Consider the following 13,144-nt stretch of genomic DNA (forward strand, 5'->3'; position numbering starts at 1 on the left):
TGATCTCTTAATGGTAACTTACCGGTAATTTACTGGTAATTTACCGGCAAAGACTGTATGTGTGAAAGGGGCTAAACTCTTCCTCTATATGCTGTGAATTTGAATTGCTTAATGTTCATCTGGGAAAACAGTGTGCATTATCTCACTAGATTTGTAACATAAATCATTTATAAACCTTTGCCAACACAGGAGAATACATCAACCTATTTCTAAATATGCAATTTATTGTACATCGCGATTTCAAAATAAACGTTTCTGAGTTTCCATGTGCCCAGATATTAAAATTGAATGGATTTAAACATCGTTTAATCACGCTGTAAAGTGTAACATCACCAGGAAATAATCATTAGTTACAGCCCTAGATTAGTTAAAATATTTCAAAATCCAACTGCATTGTTTTACTTTTTGTAATAAAAAGACATATTTTGTCATTGAAGATTTCTTAAAAATAGTATTAAAATATTGTCTTGTTCTAGTGAACCAAGTATCTGTATTTTGTCTCATCTCGTGAGCTAAGTGTATTGTCACACCCCTAGTGTCGATAAGCGGTGATATAGCTCATAATTTTCCAAGTGTATGATTGTACGCTTTCATTCTTCAGGTCAACCATATATTCATGAAAAAAAATTTGTTTAAGTTCAGGCTCAGGATTTTTTTTTGCTTTAACCCCTGTGTTTTAGGTTGATGAAAATATGAAAGTAGCCCAGAAGCGAAATGCGGTGCAGGAAGGCATGTTTTATTTCCGGAAGGACGTCTTTAAAGGTTAGTTGACATTAAAGGGGTCATATGACGTTGCTAAAAAGAACATTATTTTGTGTATTTGGTGTAATGAAATGTGTTCATGCGATTTAAGGTTAAAAAAACACATTATTTTCTACATACTGTACATTATTGTTTCTCCTCTATGCCCCGCCTTTCTGAAACGCCTTTCGATTTTTACAAAGCTCATCGGTCTGAAAAGCAAGTTTTGCGTGAACATTTGGGCGGTGTTATGCAAATCTTCCCACATAGTGACGTAGGTATGTGGGGGCGTGTTAGAACGAGCCATTTTAGGTAGGCGTGGTTGACTCTTAACTTTGATAAAGAATATCTCTTTGGATTTGAGACTTTAGTCTTTGCAACTTTACAGATCTTCTTTATGCGCCAAGAGCTTGTAACACTCCAAAGAGAAAGGAAAAATTTAAATCCCATCATATGACCCCTTTAAAGTTAAATAGATTAATAAATTATCATTCATATCAACAATGAGCTGTGACACATTTGTATTAAGGCACAACTAAAATATTGTAGATATTTTTAACACTGCATGCTGGTTCCAAACTTATTTTAAATTTGTTATTAAAATATTTTTTTATTATTATTTTAAGGCTGCAACCCAGTGTTAGATGCGCCCTCCACAGCTCGGAATGGAGTGGAGAGTGAAGCTAATGACGGTGAAGAGTTCACACTAATGAGTATTGACACCATCGTCAATGGGAAGGTGTGTGTTTCTCTGCTCTTTAGCTGTACATTCCGTATAGCTTCAACAATAAGCTATTGCGAGTTGAACGATACTTGTTGTGAGTGTGTTTGTTTGTTTGTTTTTTTAGGAAGGGGTGTTTCACGGCTTGATACCCATGTTGAACAGCTACCTTGAGAACATGGAAGTGGATGTGGACACGCGTTGCACTATTCTCAACTACCTTAAACTCATTAAGAAGCGTGCTTCTGGTATGTGAGAGGCAGGGTTGGGAGGGTTACTTTTAAAATATATTCCGTTACAGTTACAAATTACTTCATTAAAAAAGTATTCAGTAACGTAATCCAAGTACCACAATATAAAAGTAATCTGATTACTTTTGGATTACTTAACGTTACATGTGAACAAGTCAAAAAACAGTATCTAAGTACTTTTATTTAACTATGACTTTAAAATTAAAACTAATAAAAACTATTTGAAACTTAGAAATCGTCTTGTTTCACCATCTAGATATTACAGCCCGTATATTTATATAAAAGGCTATGCAGACATCTAGTGGCTATACAGTTTAGTATTACAGTTTTATTTTTATTAGTATTTTTTTATTTCTTTAACATGTACAAGTAAAAATATAGTTTATACACAACATTAAAAAATGTACACCATATACATATTAGTCTATTTTAAAATAAGCCTACATGTCTAAATGCGTGTGAAATGCTATGATCTTTCTGTATTTCATTGACTGATCCGTGGTGTGGGGACTCTCATGTTAATTTCTACATTTTCCAGCTCATTTTCCGCTAGAACACTTACACACAACTGCAGTCATGCACACCTTGGAATTTTAAATCACTAACAAACACTACATGTTAGCTAACATGATGGTTTCCATGCTAGTCGTACCTGCAAATGTTCAAGTTGGTTGAGTAGCCTTTGTTTAAGCAAGAGTCTTAATGCATAGCTTACACTGTACAACTATGTTATTTCCTTTATCCTCGTTGAAAACAAAATAAGTGTGACGTTTCCAGACATGAAAACGTTTTTCACAGCAGGAAGCATCGTAATTAATTTACTGTAGCAGCGTCTCAGTCATCCCGCATTTGAGGAGAATAATTGTAGACCGGTGTTATTTGCGCACACACCAGCAGGCGGCTCACTTGAGTCAACATGTGTCAAAACTCATCCGTTTAAATTATATTAAGCCTTAAAGTTCTGCATAATTAAGGTGTCAACAGAACCTGGAACTATGCAGCGCTAAATATATACCATTATGTCAAAAAAAAAAAACGAATTTATTTAATTTTAAATGAAACAAATGTAAGCCTGATAGTATTCCCACTTTTTACAAAATTTAACTGTAATTTGAATAATTCGTTTTTTGATGTAACTGTAACGGATCACAGTTACTAGATTTTTGTATCCTGATTACGTAACGCAGTTACATGTGTTCCATTACTCCCCAACCCTGGTGAGAGGTTTAGGTTGTTTACAGTGGCAGTGCTGTGTTTATATTCTTTAAAACATTCTATTTTTTAGTGTCTGCAATCAATACAATTTATTAACTTATTAAATTTTTTGTGGTTTATTTTTTTGCTGATAATTTTATTTCAGTTTTTAAACCACCGTTTTCGTTTCGTTTAATTTAAATATATGCACATGCAAATCTATTTTGTCATGAAATGCAGTTCTCTAAATGTGTATTTTTCCCCTCTATTGGCATCTTAAAATGACACACTGCAGGCAAACTGGTTCACTCATTTGGATTGTGTTATTGATATTTCTTGTAATGTTTGTTTTCACTACTGTGTTGTTCTCAGGTGAGCTGATGACGATGGCTAAGTGGATGAGGGAGTTTGTCTCCAAACATCCTCAGTACAAGCAGGACAGCGTCATTACGGACAAAATAAACTACGACCTGCTGCACAAGTGCGACAGAATCGCAAGAGGGGAGGAGAAGTGTCCGGAGCTTATCGGAGACCCGGTTAACAGAGGAAAATAAAGCCTGCTCGACACAAAAGCCAGTCGCTCCTGTGCATGAGAACGGAAGACCACAGCAGTCCAGAAGTTAAAACGTTTTAAGAAAATATTTAAAATGGCATGTGTCAGCCAAAGGTTTGTTGAATTTGTAAATAGCAGATTTTTATTATTCGCAAATTATTTTAATAGCTTAAACAGATCCGTGATGTAATTGTACTCTGATGTGTACATATTTCACATCGGTCTGAGTTTGTGAGAGATTATGTAAATGTAGCAAACACTAAATTGTACATTAGTAATATTTTCATTGTTGAAATGTAAATACTGTATTTCATCAGGCATTAACAAGTGTTTTTTTTTTTTTATGGATGAAACTGTTGGCTTTTAATATTGTACCAATTAAGACAAAGATTTTAAGGCACTGGTCTTGTTGCAAGCCTGACTGAACCCATGTAGGAATTGAAATAGGGGTTGAAAAAATGTTGAAGACCGTAGTGGTGTGCAGTGAGTTGTGTTTTTCACTAACAAATTATATTTCATATAATTTTAGTGTTTGAAGGACAGCTAAATTTATACCATTTGAGGTTTCTTAGTTGTTTTGTTAAGCTTTGTGTAGCTGCTCCACCACTAGAGGGTGCAGATGGTCTTTTTTGATTAAAATAATGGAAAGATAAATTAGATTAAGCTATAGTCTGTTAGCTTTAACATCTGTATATGGCTTCAAATAAAGTGATTCCTGTACATATTCAGCTTATTGAGTTGGCGAACAATGCCTTTTACAGACCAATGTAAGTTCTTTAGCGTTCATTGCAGCCTTGTGGAAACAATCCTTTAAATGCTGTTTGTGTGGAATGTTTGTACTTTTAAATTCAATTCATTTAATCAGCATCAGGCAGTGAGCAGGCAATGAAAGCTGTTACATAAGCACATGCCCATTTTGCAGTTCAACTAATTCAGGTTGTTCTTCAATGAAAGATTAAACAGTGTATCAAACACATTTATTGGTGTAAATAATTTACCGCTTTGCATTCTCAAACACAAGGCCGTCGCTGAAATTTACAGGGCCCGGAACAAAAGTTTTATGGAAGGGCTGAAAACGAAGGCTATACGGTTAGGGCTCTTAATAATGTTCCCAGTCGTCCTCATCTAATGCCAGCGAGTGTCAAGTGTGTAGATTAGGGGTTGAAAAAATGTTGAAGACCGTAGTGGTGTGCAGTGAGTTGTGTTTTTCACTAACAAATTATATTTCATATAATTTTAGTGTTTGAGGGACAGCTAAATTTATACCATCTGAGGTTTCTTAGTTGTTTTGTTAAGCTTTGTGTAGCTGCTCCACCACTAGAGGGTGCAGATGGTCTTTTTTTATTAAAATAATGGAAAGATAAATTAGATTAAGCTATAGTCTGTTAGCTTTAACATCTGTATATGGCTTCAAATAAAGTGATTCCTGTACATATTCAGCTTATTGAGTTGGCAAACAATGCCTTTTACAGACCAATGTAAGTTCTTTAGCGTTCATTGCAGCCTTGTGGAAACAATCCTTTAAATGCTGTTTGTGTGGAATGTTTGTACTTTTAAATTCAATTCATTTAATCAGCATCAGGCAGTGAGCAGGCAATGAAAGCTGTTACATAAGCACATGCCCATTTTGCAGTTCAACTAATTCAGGTTGTTCTTCAATGAAAGATTAAACAGTGTATCAAACACATTTATTGGTGTAAATAATTTACCGCTTTGCATTCTCAAACACAAGGCCGTCGCTGAAATTTACAGGGCCCGGAACAAAAGTTTTATGGAAGGGCTGAAAACGAAGGCTATACGGTTAGGGCTCTTAATAATGTTCCCAGTCGTCCTCATCTAATGCCAGCGAGTGTCAAGTGTGTAGATTGTTTGTAATAATGGATAAAACTAGCAAATGCGATTCTAAGGTGTGCAGTGGTTGGCACATGACGCAAAATAATGGGACTTTGTATCACGCTGCATCATAAAGAATCAGCACACTGAACTATGACCAGATCGACCAGAGATCAGTTTTGTTTTTTTCCGCTTTATGACTTTTTTATGCTTACTGAAATCATTTAATAAGCTTCTCTTTAGCGTGTAGCTAAGTTACAAAATGCCATGCAATTTACAACAACTAGAAACTTAAAAACTACAATATCTATATAAAAAGATTAACTATTAACCACTGCTTTCCACAAAGAAAATGTTACATGAGCACGTTTGGTGACACTTTTCCTGCGATGGTCCCCTTCACCATGGGCCCCTGGATGCGCGCTTGGCCTGTGATTGGACCGGTCTGGTTCCACATCAGAGCAGCGCTGTGATTGGTCTGTTCTAACTTCAGATGAATGGTGTGACTTTAGTTCGCGAAACAGTTCACGCCTTGTTAAAGCTTAAAACGGAATGCCAGAACGCGCGCTATTCTCTTATAACGTCATAATGGAAGTCAAACATACGTTGACGTTCTAAATCCATTTGAAGCATTGTCATGACGACATCTCAAAATTCGAATAAATCACCGCTTTAAAACCACACCTCTATCCACGGCTCTGGTGTTTTAAAGCGTTATAAACGTTCCAAATGCATACATTTGTTCTCGGAATGGAACGTCAGTTATCTGGATTTTTACATCTGCGTGGCAGTAAAAGTGCAGTGTGCTCGCCTCGCAGACTTTGCCCTAGAGCGAGCGGCAGTATAAAGAGAGTTAACGTTATTCGAACACGACCCGTTACGCATCAGTTTAAAGTGGACTACAGACACACATGACGCTCATTAGTTCACGAGCTTTTCCCACTCTTTCACGCTGACGACTCCATCCGCACAGGACTGAGCACGGAAGAAAACATCTGTCTGAAGACTAAAGGTAAGAGATGCTTTTTTTTTGGATAGTCTTTCTCCCTAAAGAGATTTAAACACCCCAAAATGTCATCGGAAAGTGCGCTGTCTGTGACCTCTCGAATGCGGCGTGTCTAGCATCATATGACTTTATGAGAGATTAAGCGTTAGGTTTATGATTATGTCACGCGAAGCCGTTCTTTATTTGTTCTGAGGAAGAAGTCTTAGCAAAACGTGTCCTAATCGTCTTGAAATGTGTTGTTGCAGTTTTTCATCTGTTGTTTAAAGGCAACGCGATCCTATCGAGTAACGCTAGTTGACATGCAAATCAGTTACAGCAGTATAATGAAAATAATCTTCATTTTATATTATATTCAGCAGTCGTTGTATTTAATCAAGGTTTTATTACTTACTGTTATGCATTTAGACTTCTGTCAGCTTTTTTAAAATTTGTATCATTACATCTCCAATCATAATCATGCACATTTCAGCTCATAATGAATACATTTTAGTTTGCCATATTGGTTGTCATGAGATGTAGCCTACAATTTTCATACTGCATATGTAATGTATGACATTTAGATGAAAACCTGTCAAGAGCATGTCACATTTCACCCCAAAAACAAAGTAAAGAAAATGAAGCCTAATTATTGGATACTAGGCTATTATTATTATTGACAATGAAGTATATCTCCTCTTTCCCACATAATCTCCTCTTTCCACTAAATATAGTTTTTTTTTAAATATATAATATGTGTGTATAAAATAAATATACATTTTTGTAAGTGTGCTTGAGTGTGCGGAGAAACAATATAGTCTCATGATAATCTAATGTTCTCTAACGTTCTTTAGTCCTGATAGCAAAACAAAGGGGGTTTTCTGGATTATAAACACTGTGTCTTGACCTTTACTGAGCTACAAACAGGCAATCAAGAGAACTTAAAGGGGTCATATGATGCTGCTAAAAAGAACATTATTTTGTGTATTTGGTGTAATGAAATGTGTTTATGCGGTTTAAAAGAGAAAGGAAAAAATGAAATCGCATCATATGACCCCTTTAACATGATGGATGGTAGTCCTTGCTGTAGGCAGCCATTTTTATTGCTGTAATCAATGTGTTCCAACAAGGATTTAACTTCTATTGTCCTTTTTAAACAGTTTTATTATGTTCTAGGACTTTCACAGACTGGCTGAATGTATATTTACTCTTGTGTAAACAGCTGAAGTAATCTTCATATGATTCTCTCGAAGGTTGGAGATGGAGGCCTTGAATCACCGAGTTAACACTTATATTGACTCTTGGATGGGACCCAGGGGTAAGAACAATACTTTTTCTTTTTCTTTTTCTTTTTTACAAGTCTTTAATTGTCTTTACTGCAGCCTTAGCTAAACTTTTCTCTGTGTTGTGTTCCTATATGGCAAACTTTTGAACAAACTTTGCAGATTTAGCGAATGGAACATATTCTCCCTTTATTTCCATAGTAAGGCAGTATTATTACTGCATGCTGATGATTTTAATCTGTCTGGCAAACTTTGACACATCCAATGATTATTTGATCCTTAAAGTGCTCATTGTATCAACCCAGTATCTTGGAAACATGGTTTCCAGGCTCATTTAAAAATAATATTAATAAAGTTTCTAATCAGATTGGAAGAAATTGCAATTTCAGCCTGCGCTGTGAGTAGGCAAAGCAGTATTATAGAAAAAATCAGCATTATAAAAATTCTAACTTAAATTTCTGATTGGAATGAGGCACATTTAAAACCATTTTTAATGCCGAGGAACAACTGTGACTATTTATTGAACGTCCTTTAGCAATAGCGTATGCATGAGGATGGTTGTGCTCTATCGATTGCAGATCCTCGGGTTAGAGGATGGCTTCTACTGGACAACTACATCCCCACTTTCGCCTTCACTGTCATGTACCTACTGATTGTGTGGATGGGACCAAAATACATGAAGAATAGACAGCCGTACTCCTGCAGAGCACTGCTAGTGCCGTATAACCTCGGCCTGACGCTTCTGTCTCTCTACATGTTCTATGAGGTGGGCTCGTCATAAAGAAGATATGTGTTTATTTGAAGAGGTCATATCAGTAGGAATCAAATTTGATACATTTTAATGTACTGAGAAAGGTGATCAACTGTGAGAACATACTCGGAATTCAAATTTCCTGACCCAGTCCAAAAAGAGTATTTATTAAAACCTGACCGTCCATGTTTACATGTCGGCATTGTGAGGTGTTATTATTGCTGAACACCAGAAAAACGGACACATTTCAGTGCATTTCACTGTTTTCTGTCAGCACACAGCTGTGATTTTGCATACATTTCCATGCAGCAGTTAAAAAAAATGGGCTTGTTTAAATCTAAAGGTCAGAAGGAGGCTGCGAAAAAGAAAATGAGTATTTTTGTTTTACTTCTGAACTAAACTCAAGTACTCTCACTTATTTTGTTTTCTCTAGTTCCCACAGCATTTCTTATTTTCACTTAGTTTAACTTTATGTACTAAAATATTTAAAACGAAAAGTATTCAAATAAGTAAAAAAAACACCAAAAGTTAACTGTAATTAAAAGGAGAAGAAAAAATACAAAAAAATGAAAGCAAATCAAATTAAAGTGGTCCTATTATGCTTTTTCACTTTTTCAACTTTAGTTAGTCTGTAATGTTGCTGTTTGAGCATAAAAAAGATGTGCAAAGTTACAAAGCTTAAAGTCCAATTCAAAAGGAGATATTTTATTTAACAGAAATCACTTTTCAAAAACTACAACGAACGACTCGTTTGGACTACAACGCATATTTTCCAGGATTTGTGATATCACAAATATCGACGAATGGGACGAGACCTGGTTGAGCTGCACTAAAGAAGGCAACGAGTGTTATCACTATGTCGGAGACACGCTAGCTTTCCCAAAGCAGACGAACTTAAGAGTGGTTACAATCATCCGGGTTTAAAGGGGTCATATGATGCTGCTAAAAAGAACATTATTTTGTGTATTTGGTCAATCACAACACACACTGGCCTTGCTAACCAATCACAGCACATTTCGTATTTCAGAAGGCGGGCTTTCATTTGATACAGGAACTATTCGAGCCGTTCATGCCAGACTGGGGAGAGAGGTGTAATAATGTAAAATATGTGAAAAAGAATGTGTTTTTCGAACAACCTAGTATGAGAGCCTGTTCTAGTACACCCCCAAAACAAAATCAAGACTTTGTAAAACAGCATAATAGGACCCCTTTAAAATCTTCAATATTAAAAAAAATAAACAAACAACAGCAAAAAACAAAAAACAACAGTCATCTCCATATTAAAATAACACTGGCTTTTCCTGCTAACGCTGCTTTCTAAAATTAGTTTGTCATCCTTCTGTTTTGGAGTGTTTACAAATGCCTTTCAGAATTTTCATTGATTTGACGTTGTAACAGATGTAACACAATCTAGAGCAGGGGTCTAGGAGCAGCGACCAGGGTCTTCAGGGTTACTTGATAATGACGTAGTAGTATAGCTCTCCAGGAGACCTCTGATCTAGATATTTGTATGGGACTGGGACCTTTGAAATTGGTATTGAAAATGAAATACCATGCACTTTGAAACTGATGGTTTGACTTTTTGGAAACTGAGCAGGACAAACCAACTGGTGAGTCACAGTCCATGTGCACCTTAAATTTCAGAGTCCTTTCTTGCCTAATTTGCACTCTCCACACTATCTGCAGTGCAAAACAGACGCATTGCCTGGCTTTCCAAATATAATTAATGCTAAATTCAAGATAAGCTCACAGATATGTTAGCTACAAGTTATCTTTAATCACAGCCATCAGTTGCCTCAAACCTGATTTATGGCAGTCTCATTAGAGAAAGAAACCTCTAGGCTACAAATGTTAAAGGGATAGTTCAGCCAAAAAGGAAAATTCTGTCATTTGCTCACCCTCATGTCAGTTCAAACGCATCCGACCTTTGTTCATTTGCAAAGGACAAACCAACTGGTGAGTCACAGTCCATGTGCACCTTAAATTTCAGAGTCCTTTCTTGCCTAATTTGCACTCTCCACACTATCTGCAGTGCAAAACAGACGCATTGCCTGGCTTTCCAAATATAATTAATGCTAAATTCAAGATAAGCTCACAGATATGTTAGCTACAAGTTATCTTTAATCACAGCCATCAGTTGCCTCAAACCTGATTTATGGCAGTCTCATTAGAGAAAGAAACCTCTAGGCTACAAATGTTAAAGGGATAGTTCAGCCAAAAAGGAAAATTCTGTCATTTGCTCACCCTCATGTCAGTTCAAACGCATCCGACCTTTGTTCATCTTTAAAACGCAAATAAATGCACAGATATTTCTACGTAAACACCAAACTGTGACAAGATGCTCCAAAAGTTCATAAAGACATTGTAAAAGAAATCCTTATGAATCAACCAGAAGACACGCTCTTCTGAAGAGTCACTTTACATGATGAATAGATTTATTTTAGGCTTTTGTTCACAAATAAACACACATGGTCATGCAAAGCCCAAACGTTGATATGGAAGTCATTTGGCAGAAAATGGACAGAATTTTAATTTATAAAATGTAGGGATGTGCATCTCCATGACTGAGGCTGATACGATACGCATCTCGATGCATAGCCAACGATACGATATATTAAAGATACATATGAAGCAGCTACCGATGCGATGCGATACGATTCACCCCTATTACGATGCAATGCGATCCGATTTCAATTCGATTCAGTTCCACACAATGCGATTCGATGCAATATGATAATGATATTACCACTGTCTCACATATTACAGTTTCTAGCCATGCAGCCTTTCTCTCTTGTTTTATTAAAGCTGTACCTTTTATAGTTTGCAGAACATTAGAACAATACAATCTAATATTGCTCTTTAAAGCATTAAAATAACTAAATTAAAAGTTACAATCACTGAATTAAAAATGAAAATAAATACTAAAGAAAATGACTATGAATTATTGCACTCCTATTCGATTGCGCTCCGTCTGTTTAGCGTGCATGCGTGCAGCAGCGCTCTCACTCGCGTCAGCCTCGCCCACTCCTGACAGCAAAATAGATATGTTTGTGTAACCCCCTTGAAATTAGGGTGGTTAATAGGACTTTTAATTTGAAAAAAATATATAGTGACTGATGTTCTCCACTAGAGGGCGTTTCTCCGTGATGAGCGATATAATTGAGAAAGGAGCCGTTTTACGGATGAGAGTGAGAGCGGAGTTAGACGACTGTTGATTCAGAGTGCAAATATATATCTATATATATAAAAAGAGAATAATAGAGTGTGAGGAAATAGTTTTAAGTTCTTTTCCAGTGGAATCCGGGGGAAGAAATATCTTTTTGTACTTTTATTTCGAGGAACTCCGGTGAGTGTTTTGTTCCTCCGCCATTTCTCTGTAATCAGTCATATGTGTTCAAATTAATGGTTTATGGTAAAAAATATGATTGATAACTAACCGATGATGAGAAAATATTGAAATATGCATGGTGTAAAGAAGAGATAAAGGATATTTTGTCGCATAAAGGAAAAACCAATCGGAGTTATATCAAATGAGTTGTTAAAATCAACTGCGTCACATGTTGTTTGATGTGCGTTGGTTCATGCAAACGGAGACAAATTGTGATAATCTATGATATTAATCAACTCTGGGATATACTGTTAAGGAAAAGAATCAGAGTATGTGATTATTTGATGACATGCATGTATGACATTCAGTTGTTTATTTCGTTTTTAGTCATATAATAATATAACATGTCCGACATTGCTCTGTTTAATGTCGGTTTAAGTGGGTATATTTTCCCAGGATTTTCTTTGTAAAGTAAGTTAGCGAGTTAACCACTTATTCTCTGGGGCGTTTTTGGTATTTTCGCCTAAATTTGACATTCTCAAATTCAAATGTTTACCCTACACACATACAATGGAGGAAATGAAAACAAATGGTTTCATTGTAAAGAAAACCCTTTGAACTACAAAATATGAGTGTAATTCTTTATAAATAACATTATATATTTTTCAAATATTACAATAAACACAAAAAAAACCATAGGCGCTTTTGGAGTTTTAAAAAAATTATTTTTTTGAAATTCTGTAATTCAGGTTCTATTAGGCCCAGCTCTCTGCAATTTACTTTGTTTGATGCCACTACATGCCAAAAAGTACCAGAAAAAAGAATCTTTCAAATAACAGCTTCTAAACAGGAGTTACTACATTATATGTGAAGCGAGTCAAATTGTCTATTTCTGCATCTAAATGTGTCATTGTGAGTTTCCTTTGCAAAAACAGGCTTTATAAAACACATTAACCCCACAATCCTATTGTACTCTGTGCCATAAGCACTTTAATTGATTATTAATTGAATTATGTTTCATTTTTATGTTTTTCTAAGTAGTAATATACAAAATGGCACAAGCGAATTGGACCAAATTCCACATATTGTGTATTCTACAATGTTTAATTATTTCAGGATGCACAAGACTGTCTACATTATAAAATATATCTGGTCTATCACAATCTAAAATAGAATACATATCCTCCAGCTTTATATCATTCCATTTATATGCATTCTGTATTGGGATACTGATTCACAGCATCTCTCACCTCATCAGCTCACTCCTGTATCCAGAGCATCTCTCCATGACAACAACATTGCATCATCCCTGGTCCAGAGAAAATTTGCTATCCGGCAGCTAGTTCTAACATTCAGAGCGTCAAACAAACACATATCAGTTCATCCACACAGCACTGTAATAATCCATGTATATTTACTGTATATTCACTGAAATGCATAATATACTGTACTTTTCTGTCAATAAACAGTGTATCAGATTGCTAGCTGTGCTATCACGTTTCAAAAC

The 13,144-nt window shown here is 35.8% G+C and overlaps 2 protein-coding genes across 2 annotated transcripts in view; both read left to right on the forward strand.

The window, feature by feature from the left end:
* Window positions 1-4,900, forward strand: part of LOC107751313 (glutamate--cysteine ligase catalytic subunit-like) — a 26,410-nt gene extending 21,510 nt beyond the window's left edge. Inside the window, exons 13-17 of the mRNA XM_016566992.1 lie at window positions 681-762; window positions 1,368-1,480; window positions 1,590-1,710; window positions 3,280-3,909; window positions 4,619-4,900. Coding sequence (XP_016422478.1) covers window positions 681-762; window positions 1,368-1,480; window positions 1,590-1,710; window positions 3,280-3,461 — 498 coding nt within the window. The 3' untranslated portion in view covers window positions 3,462-3,909; window positions 4,619-4,900. The remainder of the gene's footprint in view (window positions 1-680; window positions 763-1,367; window positions 1,481-1,589; window positions 1,711-3,279; window positions 3,910-4,618) is intronic.
* A 936-nt stretch (window positions 4,901-5,836) lies between these two features.
* LOC107751352 (elongation of very long chain fatty acids protein 5-like) overlaps window positions 5,837-13,144 on the forward strand; it is a 23,878-nt gene continuing 16,570 nt past the window's right edge. Inside the window, exons 1-3 of the mRNA XM_016567053.1 lie at window positions 5,837-6,305; window positions 7,529-7,593; window positions 8,137-8,324. Of these exons, the coding sequence (XP_016422539.1) occupies window positions 7,536-7,593; window positions 8,137-8,324 (246 nt within the window). The 5' untranslated portion in view covers window positions 5,837-6,305; window positions 7,529-7,535. The remainder of the gene's footprint in view (window positions 6,306-7,528; window positions 7,594-8,136; window positions 8,325-13,144) is intronic.

The sequence above is a fragment of the Sinocyclocheilus rhinocerous genome, unplaced genomic scaffold (genome assembly GCF_001515625.1).
Source record: "Sinocyclocheilus rhinocerous isolate Xijiao unplaced genomic scaffold, SAMN03320098_v1.1 scaffold552, whole genome shotgun sequence".
Lineage (NCBI taxonomy): Eukaryota > Metazoa > Chordata > Actinopteri > Cypriniformes > Cyprinidae > Sinocyclocheilus > Sinocyclocheilus rhinocerous.